General features: G+C 35.3%; 2 protein-coding genes across 2 annotated transcripts in view; one reads left to right on the top strand and one right to left on the bottom strand.

Moving 5' to 3' along the window:
- Positions 1-50: 50 nt before the first annotated feature.
- LOC144980493 (mediator of RNA polymerase II transcription subunit 11-like) lies at positions 51-9,568 on the bottom strand. Its single transcript, XM_078928108.1, has 3 exons — positions 9,370-9,568; positions 6,637-6,777; positions 51-5,124 (listed from the first exon to the last, which is right to left on the bottom strand). Exons 1-3 carry the CDS (start codon positions 9,461-9,463, stop codon positions 4,904-4,906), a joined length of 456 nt encoding a protein of 151 aa, XP_078784234.1. The 5' UTR covers positions 9,464-9,568; the 3' UTR covers positions 51-4,903.
- Positions 9,569-13,903: 4,335 nt separating this feature from the next.
- Positions 13,904-19,655, top strand: part of LOC144980569 (uncharacterized) — a 6,491-nt gene continuing 739 nt past the window's right edge. The window contains exons 1-3 of the mRNA XM_078928245.1: positions 13,904-14,181; positions 16,647-17,782; positions 18,736-18,968. Coding sequence (XP_078784371.1) covers positions 16,772-17,782; positions 18,736-18,968 — 1,244 coding nt within the window. The 5' untranslated portion in view covers positions 13,904-14,181; positions 16,647-16,771. The remainder of the gene's footprint in view (positions 14,182-16,646; positions 17,783-18,735; positions 18,969-19,655) is intronic.

Here is a 19,655-nt window from a genome sequence, read left to right on the forward strand (position 1 = left end):
CTCTTTTTAATTTCAAATTTTTGATCCAAAACACTTTATTCTGCCTGCTTCCTGATGACGATTGAGTTTTGAATAGAAAAGACAGTAAATATTAAAAAAAGAGCTTTTATATAGCGCAATATCCACTAAACATGCTCAAAGCGCTTTACAAATGGTCCCTGGTGAACAGCAACATTTAACATTTAGGATGGGACATGACGCCTGATAAGTGATATTACAATTACAGTACATCCAAAAATTACAATAGTTTATTTTTAGGTGTTTTTGCGGTGCTTGGGAATTATTTTTTATTTTTTTTTTTTGTTTCCTTCAGTTGTATTAGTCAATCATCAAAAGATGTTAGATCTTGATTTTATCACTGTGGTAAAAGACAAGCGGGAAGCGCCTAAGAAAAATAAATAAGACAAAAGGGACACATATAATTAGACATCACAAGTAGATCCAAAACCCTTCTAACCCCTTCGCTCGTAAGATCTACTTTGTGTTGTTTTTAAGGATTTTACAGCGCTTGCAACACATTTAGGTCATATCAGCGCCAGTAAAAAGGAAGAATATGGGATAGTAAAAAGTTCTAGAATTAAAATTAAAGTACACCCAAGAAAAGGTAAGACAAAGGGGAACTTGTTCAAATAGGAAACAGATGTAGATTCCAAGAGCACACTATCAAATTACTTAGTTTGAGATCACCTAAATGTCTCATCCTGACGTTAATCACAGGTCCCATCTAAGAGGAACACACTCAAATTTTTACAAATTATATATAACATGTAAACAAAACATAATGCAGTGCATAACAGAGAGATGATTAACAAAGAAAAAAATATCATCTCCCAAAATTAACTATACATTTGACTGTTTCCCACTCAGCCAGGGTATCCGGCCATGGCCAGGACAAAACCAAGTAATCTTTTTCCAAGACAAAGACAGAAAGCAAGTTGGAAAACAGATATGGGGAATAGAAGACACAGTAAGTGCCTCCCTGCCCACTATGGGATATAAGACATAATGGTGATTTTGTGGTTTTGAGGAAAATGTTTGACACGGCAAATTTCTGAGAAATTCTCAAAAATCACTGTTTATATATATCCCAAAAAAAAATTTGAAAAAGGAGGAATTGGGATGGGAATGGGCGGAGATAAACTATCATTTAGGCGGAAACCCGCCTTTAGGTGGAAGATTCTCAGCCCTGGGATGTCAGGAATCCCACCCAGCATCCAAAACCAGAAACTGGCATATATTTACAAATAGCTAATACATTTGAATACCCATATATGTAACTACCCTAAACCAGGATCTCTCTACATATCAGAAAATTCTGGATTCAGACGAGGCCGAATTAATCCCTGAAGAACTAAGAAATATTGCAGTGCCCTCCGTACTAAAGTCACAACGAGATCTTGACAGCCTCAAAACTCTGGCCCAGGAGCATGACCAATGGAAACAATTAACAACATGGATGGAGAGAGCAGCTATACTCATCGACTATGACTGAATCACACAATTCTCAGCAAGCGTCATTCGGACTGCGAGGCTTACTACTACTACTATGCATAACAGCAAGATGATTTACTGTTTACATGGAGATAAAAAAAAAATCCTCAAAATTATTTGTCGAATAAATGTGTGGCTTGGTGGTATGGTGTATCGTCTTGTCACAAAAGTCAAGAGATGTTAATCATTGCTCAGTGGCTGGGTGAGCGAGAATGATCGTGAGAATTCTGGTCTCCACATTGTGTCCTTAATTTAACAAATATTATCCCACTTGACACAGGTGTGAATGAGTACCTGGCTATAGAGACTGACGGATATTGTAAGAGTGTTAGTACAAAAAGGATGCTTGAGAGGCAACTGGTACTGTGTGAAGAGGAAATAATATGGTTCCGTACGACTTACTTGGGGAATAAATCAAACATTGTGAAGTGCACTGAGTATTGAGAATTCGTGGAGATGAGCTATATAAGTGTTCATATTTTTATAATATTTGTGCAGCTTTGAACCCATGTGGTATGATATTTGGCCTCAGTAGGTCCCTGGTTCGAGTCCCATCTTTGGTGATGCAAAGTTGAGTCATTGCAAAAGACTCTTTATTCACTTTCGTCACCATACTCCGGTGTAAAATTTAGTGGCTATCTTTTGTTTTTGTTTTTAAGGGTTTTTACGACGTTTGTGACACATTAAGGTCATTTCAGTATCAGTAAAAAGACAGAAAATGGGATTATCTCAACGGTCTATATTAAAAGCAATGAGAATAAGTAAGACAAAGGGGAATGGCTCAAATAGGGAACAGATGTAGATTCCAAGAGCACACTATCAGTGTACTTAGTTTGAGATCACTTACTTACAGTCTCATCCAGACACTAGCACAAGATCCCACAAAGAAGAATACACTCAAATGGTTACAAAACATGATATTTAAAACAAAAAAATAATATTAAAGTACATAACTAGGAGATGATTTACAAGGAAAAAAAATATCATCTCTCAAAACAAATACTAGATATTTGACTGTTTCCTGCTCAGCCAAGGACTCTGGCGGAGCCAGGGCCAGGACAAACCAAATAATCTCATTCCAAGACAAAGGATAGAGAGGAACTCGGAAAACAGACATAAAGGGTTGGAAGACACAGCAAATGACCTCTTGCCCACCATGGGAGGTCAAAAGATCCCATCCAGGATATTTTGCTTCTGTAGGACCCTGGTTCGAGCCCCACTGCTGGCAGTGCAAAGTGGAGTCATAGCAAAAGAGACTTACACAAGAGTCATATCTCAACAATTTCAGTACAGTAATTGGCTGGATTCAAGCTATTTCTTGGGAGAAGCCAAAAAGCTTGCTAGAATCTGAGTGTGCCAAGATCTGATGCACAAGAGAGAGAAGTAACCAATACATTCGGTCAACCAGCTCCAGCGTGTTGTATTTGCAGATTGTGCTAGAATCAAGCGAGTACTGCATTGCTGTTGGTTTGGGACCTCATATGAAGCACTTTTTAGCACATCTATTGGCTTTCGCCATGATCTCTTTCCCCAATTATGACCCATTTTCTCAAAACGGTATTACACATACAAATCTGCCTATTTGAAAATTTAAAAATTCGTAATTGTTAGGACTTTAAAATATTTTAGTCGTTATAGTTAACTTTAAAAATAAAAATTTACCCTCACAGGGAATAAATAACACTTCAAAATCTTAAAAATGATCTAGTCTGGCATACACTTTCATTTTCACAAGTATCTAATGACTTAAAGATGCCCATGAAGTTTTGTAATTGGAGCCAAAATGTCGTAATTCTACAATTTTTTGGCAATAATAATAGGCTGATCTGCATGTCAGTATAAATAGGACCCTGAAAAGTGAATGTAAAAATTAAAATGATCAGAAACAAGAACATTTTGAGTTTTCTTTTGCAATGTATGAAATTGTATTTATTCTCCATTGTAATGAATGGATTTTAACATCATTTCTTATTTGTGGCTGCTATAAATTCAATGTTAAAAAATAGTCTTTCCGAGACAATAGGCCCAAGGAGCTCTAGCTCTTGGGGTGTCATTTTTACCGTCGTGAAAATCACTCAAAGTTTAAGTTTTCCGACAGGGATCCAAAATTAAAAAAAAGAAGATCGCATCAGGTTGAATTAGGTCGACAATACGCAGCAGTGTGGTCTAGTAGTATGACACTTGCCTTTGGACGGGCAGGTCCAGAGTTTGATTCCCGTTCTGAGCAGCGCATAGTTCAGTCCTTCGAAAAGGCACTTTACTCACATTCTCTCACTGTACTCAGGTGTAAAATGAGTACTTGACTGTTAACATCTGTCTCTCTGTACGGAAAAAATAGTAATATTTTCTAACAAGTGTCATGTCTCGTCCGACATGTTAAGTTTTGCTGTTGACTAATGACCTCTTGTAAAGTGATTTGAGCAGGTTTAATGGATGATGCACCATATCAATGCTCAAGTTATTATTTTTTATTTTAAAACTATTTTATGTTTATATTTGCAAAAACAACAGAGAATTTAAAGCTCTTTTGACCTATGTAACCCTTAATGATTATGATATTATGATAAAAATTCAATATTCCCGAGCAGGTGGATCTAATCCCAATTGAGCATACAATTAATTTAAAAGGATTAACAAGGCCTTCAATATAATATAGTCTCCTGACAAATAATAAGTTGCCATCACGACTGGTTGGTCTTCCAGGTCCACTTTAAAAAGTAATTTTAAAAAAAAATGAAATTACCAGTTTAAAAAAAAAAAGAAAAAAAAAGAACAAAATACCAAACACAGAACTTTTCCGGCTCAGACGAAGGGTTTTGATCCCAAAAACATTTTCTGTTTGGTATTTTGTTCTTTTTTTTTATTGAAACCGATATATTCATTTTTGTTTATTGATTTTGACAGTACACAGGTTCTAGCAGTTAAGTAGCGCCCACTTTACCTTAGCAGTTGCTTTGGACAGCAGGAGTAGACATTGTCCCTGTAACTTTGCTGTACAGATGCTGTGCGATTGGCTAAGAAACTCACAACATTGCCATCCGGAAATATAACGGACCACCCCACAAAACTATGTATAACCATGAACGTTTATAGTCTGGTTAATACAGTTTAGTGAGAATTACTCATAAATGCGGATGGCAAAAAAAACAATAACAAAGGCCTGAGTGACGTCAACTTCGTATCATCTATAGATAGTGTGTGATTGGTTAAGAATCACACAACATTGCCATCCGACAATATAACAGTAACAGACCAACACACAAAAATATGTGTAACCTTGAACGTTGTAAGTCTGGATAATACAGTTTAGAGAGAATTGCTCATAAATGTGGATGGCAAAAAAAAAGAATGAGTGTGTGACGTCAACTTCGTTCTATCTATAATAAAAAATAAATAAATTCAAATATCATCACTATTGAGGTTTCTGGTCTCTTTGTTGTTGTTGAGGGGTCAAAGGTTGTGACTGGTCAGGAACGGAGTAGCTGCGATTCATCCCTCCGTTGTGTTTTATTCTGATGTGTTCTTGTCTGATCTTTTCTAATTCTCCTAATCTACTTTTGACGTGCTCCAGTCTGTGATAGGCCATTTGAAGATCTTTTTGGGAAGCGTAAGAAGAGCCTTCATGGGGCTGACCTGTCAATGGAAAAAAGTTAAGAGACAATAAGCATGAAAAAAAAATAAAGAGCTTTTGTACAGCACAATATATACGAAATATATAAAGTTAACAGCAACATTTAACATGTTGGATGAGACATGATGCCTGTAGGCGATATTACAATTATTTATTTTTGAGGAGGGGGGACAGAGACAATGCTGTTAATGGCCTGGTACTCATTTTACTCCTGAGTCAGATGAGAGAATGTGAGTAAAGAGCCTTTTCGCTGCTCATAGTGGGACTCGAATTCAGAGTAGTGTCATACCACTAGACCAAATAACCTCAAAATCTCATGATGGAGTTAGATCTTACAGAACAGTTTTCCCCCGGAGTATGAATGAAGAGAATTTTTAGTTATTTATAAATCATCATCTAAATAAAAAAGAAAAAGAAAATTTGGCAGCAACGTTCAGAATGATAAAAGAATATGACTCAATGTCCATTATCGTCTTTACACAGATGACCTCTTGTCTATTGATAAAGGGGAAACCTGAAACCTCCACATCATTGATGAAAAACTGGAATTAAAATTTCATCAATTTCATTTCATCATCATCATCATCACAATCATTGCCATCTTCTTCTTAATATAAGACACTATATTTATAATATGGTTATCTGCTGTCCCAGCAAATATATCGTATCGTTCTATCTGTCTGTCTGTGTGTATGTGTGTATGTATGTACGTATGTAATGTATGTATGTATGTATGTATGTATGTATGTATGTATGTATGTATGTATGTATGTGTGTATGTATGTATGTATGTGTGTATGTATGTCGACAACGCCGACGACTAGCGACCTATCGCCTTATTACATCTTCATCATCGTCATCATCATCATCATTATCATCGTCATCAACACTAATATCATTATTACCTCTGGGACATTCTGTGGCAGAGTCTGAAACTTCACTGTTCAAAATAATACTCCAGCTCTATTCATTGTACATTATTTTAGGAAATGGTATTATGTCAATGAATATGTTACCCTTGTTACATTATCATGTATATTTCCTGAAATAAACAATTTTGATATGTAGGCATGCATATACGATGGTATGCTGGTTTGTATGTATGTCTGCATGTATGTATGTATGTATGTATGTATGTATGTATGTATGTATGTATGTATGTATGTATATGTGTATGTATGTACGCTCATTTCTTTTGTATACATGTGTAGAAACAATGTGCAAGCGTGTATGTTCGTGTATGGCTGTGTCTGTATTTGTAAACGTGTTGATTTTCATACCATGAACCAAACTGAGCATTGTTTACCTCACATGAATTGCCTTTAATTTGGACAATAAAGATTATTATTATTATTATTATTATTATTATTATTATTATTATTATTATTATTTCATCATATCATCCTTTTTCTTATTTTTTTCCCTTTCACGTGATCATGAGAACAATTGTATAAAGTGTTTGTATTAAAAATAAAAGAAGACAATTGGAATGTTTTAAAATTCATCATCATCACCTGTTGAGACCTGAGTGAGGTAACTGATTTGCTGACCGAGACCATTCTCAATTTCCTGTAACATTTTCAAGAAATTTGATGTGTGACTTTCCACATGTTTCTGTGCTGGCTTATCTTTGGAGAGCTCTTGGAATGCTTGACCTAAAGGAATGAACAGAAAAAAAAATAGAAAACGAGAATAAAAGAATAAGGAAGGGCACAGTTGAACTGTCTGTAATAATTACATGAGATGTTGGTAAAAATTCACTATGTGTAATGGTAGCGCGTCTGACCAGTATTCAGAAGGTCTGATGAGGTTCGATCCTCAGTTGAGGTCGATTGATTTTTTGGGATGTTGTTTTTTCTTGTATTTTTCTTTCTTGCTTTGTCACTGGCACCTTTCATACACACTTGTTCAGATCTAAAAATTCACTATGACTTTTATCATGAATGTCAGAACCATAAAGTAAGCAACTGATGTTTCTACCTGTGACTAAAAACTTGCGGGTTTCCACAGATCCGAGGAAAACCATCAACACTATAAAAATGGCTCCTCTGTGCAATCTTCTGAGAATGTAACTTATTATTATCATAATATTATAATCACTCACGCTTGAAAAAAACAACAAAATATTACCAAAAAAATTATTTATTATCGCCTTTGACATTGTACTCTCAGCAAATTGTTTTTCAAATTAAAAAAAAACAACTAATCAGATCACACACACCACTTGTGTACTTATAAAAATGAAACTTATCTTAAATAGTAATATCTATAGGACATTGCAACTAATTGAAAGTCCATAATGGGGAAAAGATTAAGTAATATAATAAAAGTGCTGTGAAAGTACTAATTGGAATTCCTCCGGATTTGGCATGAGGCATTAGAATACTGGTTTGGCCTTAGCCAACTTAGTCGTTAGCAGTAGGCAGTTTAGTAAGCAGCAGCAGTGGCAGTCAAATTTTGACCCAACTCGCCCATAGGAAAGTTGTGACCGGAAATTGCCGTTCGCGTTTTGGGGGGTTCAATTAAAGATGCATAACTTCGTTGTAAAGAGGAATATCGCAGATATTTTGATATCATTATTTTCGTCTTTCAATTTCCTTTTAAATGGTGCCACTTAAGGAAAAATCCATTAATAATTCCAGAAGTTATAGGAAGTTAAAATTTGGCAATTTTCAAATGCATTTATTTTTTTATTTACCGCGTGTGTTTTAAAAATTTAAACGCTTGTTTTTAGAATAACATCTAAACTTTATTCATGCCAAATTTCAGGGCTCTATATCGATGCGCAGACACCTTTTAACTCTGCGCCGAAATGCCTTGTTTACATTATCTTCTCATCATGGCTGCCGGACGATATCGATATTCATATCGATATTTTAAATTTAGTTATGTATTATGTTAAATTTAGTCCATAATATTTTCAGTACTATTATCTGCTATGTTTTTATTTTGAATACATACTTTCCAACTTTATTTATGGGCATTTTAGAGTTTTTGTTTTAAAAGTTCGTATATTTCTTCTCTTTGTGAAATCCGATATTAATAATATCGATATTTTAAAAATACCAATTGCTTTAATTTAATTTTATTTTACTTTGCCATCAAGTCATCAAGTTTCTTTCCCATATGTTTAGATATGTTTATCATTTGTATCCATATATTCTAAAGGCCTTAGCCTTAATAATTATTATGGTAAGAAGTTCTATTAGTTTTGACACCCCCATACATAGAGAGAGAAGGGGGGAGGGGGTGGGGGGATAAAATTATATTAATTGTCAGTTCAAATGATGTAATAGCAATAAACCCAAAGTGGTTCAGCAGAATTTTTTAAAGTATTAAAAGCCAGAATTTTCCTTCTAATTAGGTATAATAGGGAATCTGTTTCAATTTATTTGAACTTTTTCAATCTACCATTTTATTTATATGCAATTGAATTGCCATAGGTAAATATAAACTCATTATGTCATTACACAACATGTTTATATCTTTTGATTTAAATACTCTCAAACCCTTTTTTATTCTCTATGTATTAATTAGAAGAGGGGATTATTTGCAATTGTTTCAGTGAGATATTGGGGATAAATCCAAAAGTGATAGAGCAAATTGTTTCTTACGTCTAGCCGAGTTTTTGATTATGTAACATTTGCGTCATATTATGTAATAATGTGTTAATTTGAAATGTTTATCTTCCTCTTTATTAATGTAAATGCATTGTCCTCGATAAGACGAACATTTTGGTATACAATATATGATAAGAACTCCATATTGACCGTTTTAACCATTTTTTATTAACATCACGCGATTTCGGTCACAACTTTGCAATGGTAATTTTGGGGTAAAAATCGGTCTGAAATTTCAGACTTTGAACTGCCGTAACTACATTTCTAATCAAGATACAAACAAAATTCAAACTGTTTTGTAATCTGTGTTGCCAGCTCTTTCATATGACATTGGTTTCAAGTGTGTGAGGTACATTTAGAATTTCTATTAAACTCCCTATTAGTAGCATTGTTTCTTTCTTTGTTTTTCTTTTCAAATTATTTTGGATTTTTTCATGACTAGTTTGGCCTTTTGTGTATCAAATTTATTGGTGATTATTATAACTGACCTCATTGTCAAACAGTTCAGTGAGACAGCGTCTGTACTATACGCCTGTTGTAGACTGTAGTACTGTACTACTGTACTGTACTGTATAGAGTCTGAGTCTGAGTCTGGATAACGACAACGGAGTAAACAAAACCGCTCACCTGCAGTTTGAATAGCAGTGCATATATCTTTTTCAATCTTTTCTAAAGCTACAAGCTTTTCTCTTGGGGCTCCAACGCTTTGTACGGAAGACATTGTAATTGTATTGCTTGATTCTTTTTAAATCTTAATTTGTGTTCTTTGAATCAACTCAACACAATCGGCGTCTCATTCTACTTTCGAAATCGTCACTAACTATTCAATGAGATTTTCTGACACAAAGAGTTAGGAACAGACGTTGATCAGTATAAAGTTTTAGTGTCTGAAACATGAAATGAAACAAGTTACTGAAACAAAGCATGTACGTGGCAATGGCAGCATGCATATCCACACATCCACTCATACCCTCATACTCATTCACTATTAACAAACAAACACACACACACAAACACACACACACACACACACACACTTTCTCTTAATCTCTCTCCTCCCCCCCTCTCTCTCCCTCCCTACCTCCCCCCCCCCTCTCTCTCTCTCTCTCTCTCTCTCTCTCTCTCTCTCTCTCTCTCTCTCTCTCTCACACACACACAAACGCGCGCGCCAACAAACACATATTATTGTGACAGTGAGCACACTAATGGGCTTATTAAATTCTTGCTGCGGAAAGTCATTCACTCTCAACACTTTCTCACCCTCATCGGAGAGTAAAAATGGCTTTTCCACCATTACCACCGATCGTCACTACCACCACCATCATGACCAGAACGTTTGCCATTATTTGTGCGGCTATTAGCCACTCCCACGCCTCGTTCTGAAAAAAGTAGGCGAAATTAAAGGGGAGGCAAGAGAAAATCAGCTGGTCGTTAAAATAGTAACAGAAAAGTGGAGGTGCTCGGCAATGAATGCAAGAAAGACATTTAAAACGCCGTAAAAATGTTTAAAAATCACTTAATGTTATAATTACCATCCATAACAACCTGTCAAATTCACATATGTAAGATGTCAAGCCAAAATTAATAATAAAATAATAAAGAACACGATTGACCGGTGGTCCGTTGACTACACATGTATACGAGTACCAGAAATATTTTGTAAACAATGTAACACAATATAATGTGTAAGTTTCAAAGCAAATGCAACCACAAATAACATCAAAGAACAATGTGGGACTACTGTTTTAATTTCATAAAACCAAACGTATATTTTCTGCCCCCGATATTGAACGTGTAGTTAGTATGTATCGTACAAACAACATTCGTTTAGACAGGTAGTCGGGATTCTAGCGCCAGTTTTATTTGGGCAACCATGATTGGGATTTCACTCAATGCACTTATTATTATTATAATTATTATTATTATTATTATTATTATTATTATTATTATTATTATTATTATTATTATTATTATTATTATATTATTATTATTTATTATTATTATTATTATTATTATTATTATTATTATTATTATTATTATTATTATTATTATTATTATTATTATTATTATTATTATTATTATTATTATTATTATTATATTATTATTATTATTATTATTATTATTATTATTATTATTATAATATAATAATAATAATAATAATAATAATAATAATAATAATAATAATAATAATAATAATAATAATAATAATAATAATAATAATAATAATAATAATAATAATAATAATAAGCAGTTGAAAGGATATAGTCTTTGGTGTATAAGTGCATATGTACAATATTTCTTATAATAAATGCTTCAAAACAAAACAAAACTAAAAAAAATAAATAAAGAATAAATGAATAAAAATATCTATTTGGGCATTTACTTACATTAATAGTCTTGAAAATCACAATCACAATCCATGAAAATTAAATATCCCAAAATCCGAAGAAGACATGAATTTAATCCAAAATCCAACACAGGAATGTATTTTAATAGGAGACAGGTATCCTATTAAAACCATAGCATTACTTGCAAACAACAATACCCCACTCTGCGTTTAACGGGCTTGTGGCCGTCACATTGTAAATTGTGGTCGCATTAGGGTAATCGGCGTCCTAAAGACTGACATACTGACATACAATCAATGAGAACTATAAAGAATCCATTCTAGAATTCAACTACAAACTGAAAAGCATGATAAATATCACTCTCTCAAATAATTTCCTTTGCTCAGGTTCACTCACACTCTCCTTTATTGCAAAACATTGATAAGTGAGATAAAGTTTGTATTTCAATTATAAACTTAATCACATAACCTAAATGATGGAGAATAAAAACAGCTAATTATAAAAAAAATTCACAGATCAAGTTATCTATTTGAACTCCGCATATTTAGCTTAATTACTCATTGACCACATATTTTTTTAAATGGCATTGTTTCATTTAAACAAGACCATGACGCTTATGCCTGGACCGGGTACTCACAAATTCTGCTTTTGTGTTCCACTTTTCGAATCGAATTAATCTCTATCTTATCCGTTTATTTGCAAAGTTTCTGCACTTTATAAATAAGACCATAGCGCTTATGTCTGGACCGGGCATTCGCAAATTCTGCTTTTATGTTCCACTTTTCGAATCGAATTAATCTCTATCTTATCCGTTTATTTGCAAAGTTTCTGCACTTTATAAATAAGACCATAACACTTATGTCTGGACCGGGCATTCGCAAATTCTGCTTTTGTGTTCCACTTTTCGAATGGAATTAATCTCTATTTTATCTGTTTATTTGCAAAGATTCTGCACTTTATAAATAAGACCATGACGCTTATGTCTGGACCGGGTATTCGCAAATTCTCCTTTTGTGTTCCACTTTTCGAATCGAATTAATATCTAGTCTATCGGTTTATTTGCAAAGTTTCTGCATTTTATAAATAATAATAATTGTTCAAAATTTTACCTTACACCCGATATTACAAGTACAAGTGAGCCAGGTGAAGAAGATTGTCAAACAGTGTGACAGATGAAATAGGAAGAGAGAGAGAGAGAGGGAGGGAGAGAGAGAGAGAGAGAGAGAGAGAGAGAGAGAGAGAGAGAGAGAGAGAGAGAGAGGGTAAGAGAGAGAGAGAGATATTCGTTTTTTGTTCAAAATCTTTCTCTCTCTATCTCTCATTGCACAAGGTTGTGCTATTTACTACTATTTATCAAGAACAGCCAAGCTGGCAACCCAGTCTCTGTATAAACTAAGCAAGATGGCAACAGGGACCTCGCTCCTTATCCAATGCCGAAGCTTTAGTTTGAGTCAAACGGTTTTGTTAAAAAAACCCACCCAAAATAAGTTCGTGTCGTAAGTGATGGAAGTTGAAGTCGGCTTATTATAAAATCGTTTTTATGGTCTGTTTGGATTACCCTTTTTAAATAGAAAAAGTGAATATAACATAAACTTGAAGAATAGGCAAGCTAAATGAAATTTAAATTGACTGATTAAATGAGTACGCGAGGCTGAGTTGCGAACGACTACTGGGTTCCGACATTCCGATCCCAGTGTCATTCATGTTCACCGTACCGTGTTACTGTCTACACACTACACTGCATTGTTAGTGACTGGTCATGTCTTTGTTGTTTGTATGTTTTACGCAAGCTTAATAAAAATTAAATTGACTGATTAAATGAATACGTGAGGCAGAGTTGTGAACGACTCATGGGTTCCGACATTCCGATCCCAGTCTCAGTCATGTTCACCGTACTGTGTTACTGTCTACACACTACACGGCATTGTTAGTGACTGGTCATGCCTGTTTTGTTTGTATGTTTCTTTTAATATGGGTCAATTTACAAAGAATAATAATAGAAATGTTCAAAACAAAAACTAGATTTACTATTACGTGCCTGTAATGAAGTGCTTTCCACAAACCGTGAGCGAGAATGATGGTGGAGGTAATGGCAACCATGTGGGTTTGTTATTGTTTCCTACCTCCGTCAACCCGCGCATCCAGTTGCGCACCCACGCTGATTCTAACCAATGTGGTCTTGTGGATAGGAAGGTCCTGGCTTCGAGCCTCGCTTCACTCATAGTTGAGTCCTTGGAAAAGGCTCTTTACTCACATTCTTTCACCGTACTCAGGTGTAAAACGAGTATCTGGTCGTTAACGGCGTTGTCTCTGTCGAAAAAAAAAATGCAATGTCGCCCGACAGGCGTCATGTCCCGTAAAATATCCCGTTCTACATGTTGTTGGTCAGGGCTTTGAGCGCGTTTAGTGGATATTGCGCTATATAAAAGCTCAAAAAGATAACATCATCGTATGCTAAAATTTAAACAAAATGTCATTGTAACATTTTTCTGTCTCGCGTCACGCTTATTAATGGTTCAGAACTAAGTGTAACCTATTTGCAGGTTTGATAACCTAAATTGTCATACCCTACCACAAGACCATAATCTAGCCGCACGTAATAATTAAAAAGATTTTTAAAAATACAACAATAAAAAACCTCAACCCCCCCCCCCAAAAACAAAAAAAAAAACAAAACAAAAAAAAACAAAACAAAACAAAACAAAACAACGACAACAGCAAAAATAAAACAAACAAACAACACACACACACACACACACACACACACACAAACACACAACAAAACAAAACAAAAAAGCCCACAAAAAAAAAAACAAACAAACAAAAAACAAAAAAAACAAAACAAAACCCACGCACATAAAGGAGAGCGTCGGGGTGGAGAGTGTCACACTCATAAATCGATGGAACGAAAGGCCCTAAGTCGTCAGTAGGTCAAGTCATTATCTAAGCGCCGCATCATCCAGCCCACGAGTCGATGTAAACCAAGCACGAGTTCCACGCACCACGAGTCTTGCCTTGCCTTTAGGTAGATACTCTCACAAACATTTCAACTCGGGACTAAGTGATCCTAAGCTGCTAGATGCTGTGGACTGTAAAAAGCAATAATCAAAAAAAAAAAAAAAAAAAAAAAAAAAAAAAAAAAAAAAAAAACAGATTAAAAAAAAAAAAGATGAATATAACAGCTTTAAAAAGAGAACAAAATACCAAACACCGAACGTTTCGGACTCAAAACCCTTCTTCAACCAAAAAAAAAAAAAAAAAAAAAAAAAAGAAAAAAAAAAAAAAAAAAAAAAAAAAAAAAAAAAAACAACATAAAAACAACCAACAATGAAAAAATAAATATATTGCTATTTGTGTCGTCGATCTGGTCTCAAAAAAAATTTAGTAATGTATTTATTTTTCAATGTTTTTTTGTTGTTGGTTGAAGAAGGGTTTTGATCCCGAAATGTTCTGTGTTTGGTATCTTGTTTATATTTGAAGCTGTTACATTCATTTTTGTTTATTACTCTTTACAACGCTAGACTACTACTACTACTACTACTACTACTACTACTACTACTACTACTACTACTACTACTACTACTACTACTACTACTACTACTACTACTACTACTACTACTACTACTACTACTTGCTGGCGGTCTTATTAAAGTTAGTTAACCTTTCAGAAAATTTTGAGATTGTTCGTGTTATGGATGACACTACCCAGTCTGTATTACTAGGACAAGGCTAGGATCTAACACTAGATGCACATATTTGGAGGTCTAATAACCGAATGCAATAATGGGCTTATAACATTGTTGTAAAGGACAATAGTTCGCGTTGGTTTGAGAATATTTCCTTTACAACATTGAGTCCATAACAATTTGAGTTATCAGACCTGCAAATATGTACACGTCGATCTGACCAAAGGATATGATTAAAGTTTTTCTAAGTTTTATGTGCGCAAATTCTTAGTTTTATGTCTTCTCTTTCTTAGTTTTATGTGCACCAGTTTTAGTTTTATCTTCACCAGTTCTTAGATATATTTTCACCAGTTCTTAGTTCTATGTGCAGCAATTCTTCGTTTGATGTGTTACCAGTTCGTAGTTTTATGTGTACCAGTTAATTGTTTTATATTCACCAGTTCTATATTTCCTCTGCATCAGTTCTTAGTTTTATGTGCGCCAGTTCTTAGTTATATGTGTATCGGTTCTATGTTTTATGTGTACCAGTTCTTAGTTTTAATCACACCAGTTCTTAGTTTTATGTGTACTAATTCTTAGTTTTATATGCATTAGGTATATCCTATGTGGTCTCGTATCATAGTCCCATTTTATTGTCGTACTCTAACAAAACCAAAAAACCCACAATACCCCCCCCCCCCCCCCCAAAAAAAAAAAAAAAAAAAAAACCACAAAGAAACAAAAAAACAAAACAAACAAACAAAAAACAAACAAAAAAACAACACCCCCACCCCCACCAACAACAAAACACCCCCACCACACCCAACAACCCCCCCCCCCCCCACAAACACAACACACCCCCCCCCCCAAACAAAACAAAACAAAAACAAACTCAAACAAACACACACACACACACACAAACACACACACACACACACAGATAAGTATTTAAAAATTTGCCCAGCAAACTCGTCCTTCCTACTTCCATCGATTATAATGATCCTCCTCTTGTCAAAAACTCTCACTTCTAGGACTTCATCGAAGTCCTGGTTTGAGTGTTTTTGCCAAGAGGAGGGTAATCTAAATCTATCGATATTTAAAGGACGCGTTATCTGGCCAAAATTTTAAATTCCTGTTTTTCCAGAGTACAACATACAGTTAACTGGTTAAAGAGAAGATTAGTTGTCTTGTTTACCGCATAGAATTAATCACTTAGTAATTTGGTTTTTCACATTTGTGACCCTTCGCCTCAAAACGGTATTAAGTCGGGATGGTTAAGATGTTGAAAATTGAAGTTATATCCAGAAATATCAGTCTTGTGTTGAGTTCATATGTTTTATTGAGGAGAATGGATACCATATTCTAGGGTGCTAATGCCAACAATTTATATTGTTGACCAGTTTAACATTAAATTCGGCTTTTAAGCATCTGGTTCGTTCCGACATAACACCGTTTTGAGACGGTGGGTCACATATCATCTGGTGACTTTGAGGTGTCCAATAGATTGTGTGGGAGTGTCAACTCGTTTTCTTTCCGTGTATGACCGTAGCCATCGTACACTTATAGCCTGATACTGACCAAAAAATGGCGTCAAAAGACAAGTCTTTGGCCACAAAAGAAAACAAATCGTGAGTTGTATTCAACGGTTCAACCAATGGAATAACTTGTTTCCTTGAGCTCTTCTAACGACAACTCACTAGACACTGCACAAACCTAAAAAATGACGTCAAATTTTAAGTCCTAGAGGGTTCTAGTGTCAGACTATATTAACGATGGCTATGACATGACCCAGCATGTTTAGAATGTCATCTTTTCACATTTTGAAAACAAATTCAAAATGCCATGACGAAAGAGGACGTTTTGATTTGATTATCTTTTTAATTGAACCCAGGAGGACCAGCTTGCTCTTTTCACGGTTAGCATTGTCAACATAAAGTCATCATAAAGTCAACATAGAGTGCCTGCTCCTTAATTTCTCAATTGATATTGTCAACATGCTATTTTGATCACGAAAGAATGTTAAAATTTTCCCGGAATAAGCAAAAAGTAACAATTCTGATTCTGTTATTTCTTGTTGCCATCCTGTCTCATTTTACAATCAAACAGTACATTCTTGGAACTGATTGTTCTAGGATTATAAATTCAAAACAAACTGAGATTCGGCACTTCTCGAACTACATTATAAGCACCGACCCCTCTGGAAAGCAGAAAGGCACGGATCATGTAACCAATAAGCAACACATTTCTAAGGGTGACAATATAATTTTGCCCTTTGGAAGTGACTTTGCCTCAATACCGAGTAAAATGGGAAATAACTCTATGCACGTGTTTTTAGAAAGCCATCATCCATTATTCTCGGAAAATAACGAAGAACTAGATGTCAGTAATGATTTAATAAAGGCTTTAGATACAACCATCTACCACAATTTAAAAAAACGCAACTATTTTCCAAGCATAGAGTTGCTTTATAATTGTTCAAATATATCAAAAATGAAACTATTGCATCCTATCGGACGTGGTGTTTCAAAACAGACCTTTGTAGCGGAAGTGGATAATGGGGTCAAGGTCGCAGTCAAGATGGTGACCAGGCACATCCAAGGTGTCAAAGAATGTTTGGAAAAATATAAGACAACACAAAAAGTACAAGTTCAAAGTAATAAAATCAGGAATAACGATAATGATCAATTAGATTTAGGATCTAAAATGTTTGACAATCTGGAAGGATTTGAAAATGTGAGAGTTAGAAATTCATTTGAGGACTCCCATGAAAGTTCAGAACTTGGACGAAAATGGCGTCAAGATTCAATGGATGAATTAATGTTGGCTCGGTCAAAGAAATGTTACATTCCAGCTACGGCTAAAATCTTGAAAGAAATTCTATTGTCAATGGAAATATTTCACCGTAATATAGCGCATCTTCTTGGATTCTGTGTGAGGAATGACGATGCCGATTCAACCGACATTAGTCATCATGGAATTGTGTCTGTCTATGAGTTGGGGTCAAGATTTCACATCGACAGTTTGCAGGTAAATAATATATTATGTGATTATGTTTGTGGTTGTGCTGTTGTGTGTGTGTGTGTGTGTGTGTGTGTGTGTGTTTGCTATTGTTTTTAGATTACCCGTTGGGTAATTAGTTCTCACTAAACTCTATCAAATATAATATTGATGACCGGTAAAATACTCACAACGTCTGCCAGTTGATTAACCGTACCAACCCACAATAGAGTGTGTTACCGTTACCATTTATATGTAGTCTGATATATATAATTTAGTGAGAACTAATCACTAACAGGGTGTCTAAAATAATAATAATAAAGAGCTAAGTAACGTCAACTTCAAGAGGAAGGGAGACCAGCCCAAGGAGACCTGGAGAAGTACCGTGGAGAGGAAACCTAAAGCGGGCGAAGTTTGTGCCTCGAGGCGGCCCCAAGAATAGCAGCTAACAGGACCAGGTGGAGATCCCTTGCATCGCCTCAAGTGTCAGCAGGCCCAGAGAGGATTGAGTGAGTGAGTGAGTGAGTGAGTGTTAGATCAGGTGAAAAGTACTTTACAATAGACTAGTATCTTATCCAAAGGGTAGTAAGCAATTGCTATTGTCCGTTTCACAGATGTAAACTCCGGTTCCATGGGCCAAATGGCTCTGAAGGACTACCTACTTATACAGGTGATGAAAAGGGAATTGTATTAGTTAGAGTATAATAGAGAAAGCTTAATTATTTAGATCAAGGCTGAATTGATGTTATGCGTTTAGGTAAAATACTCACAACATCTGCCAACCAGATATTGCGTATCAACGCACAATCTATATGTAACCTTGAACGTTTACAGTCCGATTGATATAATTTAGATATAACTTATCACCAGAATGGCCGTCTAAAATATTAACAAAGAGTCGAGTGATGTTAAATTCGTTCCTTCTATAGAAACACTGTCAAGATTGAGACATTGATTGGAATTTATTTCTGGTCTCTCCTCAGATTCTCCCCTGGCAGCAAAGACTCCAACATGCCCTAGAAATGGCCGACCTTCTTGTCTATCTCGAACATTCTTCCCTAGGCTCTATCATTGTGCCGGATATGAAAGAAGCACATCTCATCAAGATCAACGGAAGAATAAAACTGATTGACCTTGATGACGTCACTAACCTTGAACCCGAATGTAGATTGCCGGATCAAGGTTACAGGGCAAATATCTGTAAACTTGACATTGAGTACGTCATAATTAAAACGATGTTCACATAATTGCAGGTCTGATAACCGAACGGAATTATGGGCTTGATTAAACATTGTCGAAATTGGCTAACACTTTTTTGCCTTGGTTTGTGAGTGTTTTCATTACAACCATGAGCTCATAACAATTTTAGGTTATTCGACCTGCAAATATTTATACGTCCTTTTCTTTTTATTGCTCTCCCATCCATCAGCATTGATAGGGTAGTTGGGTCTGTTAAATCTGGGGAAAAGTACTCTGCGATAGACAAGAGTCCTATTCAAAGGGTAGCAAGCAATCATTGCTATTGTCCGTGTCACACTATAGAAAACGGGGTAAAATCCTGCTCCATGGGCCTCATGGTTCAGAAGGACTACTTATCAAATTATCGGAAAAATGTGTCGAGAATCAATCTGTGAAAAACTTACTCGACCTAAAGTAAAAGTGCGGTATGTTGTCTAGTTAGTGGTATGACACTCGCTTTCGGATCGGAAGGCCCTGGGTCCGCCTCGTTCGGCGCATAATTGAGTCCTTGAAAAAGGCTCTTTACTCACATTCTCTCACCGTACTCAGGTATAAAATGAGACCTGGCCTTTAATAACGTTGTCTCTGTCGTTAAAAAAGTGTACCTAATATCGCCTAACAGGCGTCATGTCCCATCCTACATGTTAAGTGTTGCTGTTGGCCA

This window comes from Berghia stephanieae, chromosome 10, assembly GCF_034508935.2.
Source record: "Berghia stephanieae isolate SIO BIC M18660-M18661 chromosome 10, UCSD_Bste_1.3, whole genome shotgun sequence".
Taxonomy (NCBI): Eukaryota; Metazoa; Mollusca; class Gastropoda; order Nudibranchia; family Aeolidiidae; genus Berghia; species Berghia stephanieae.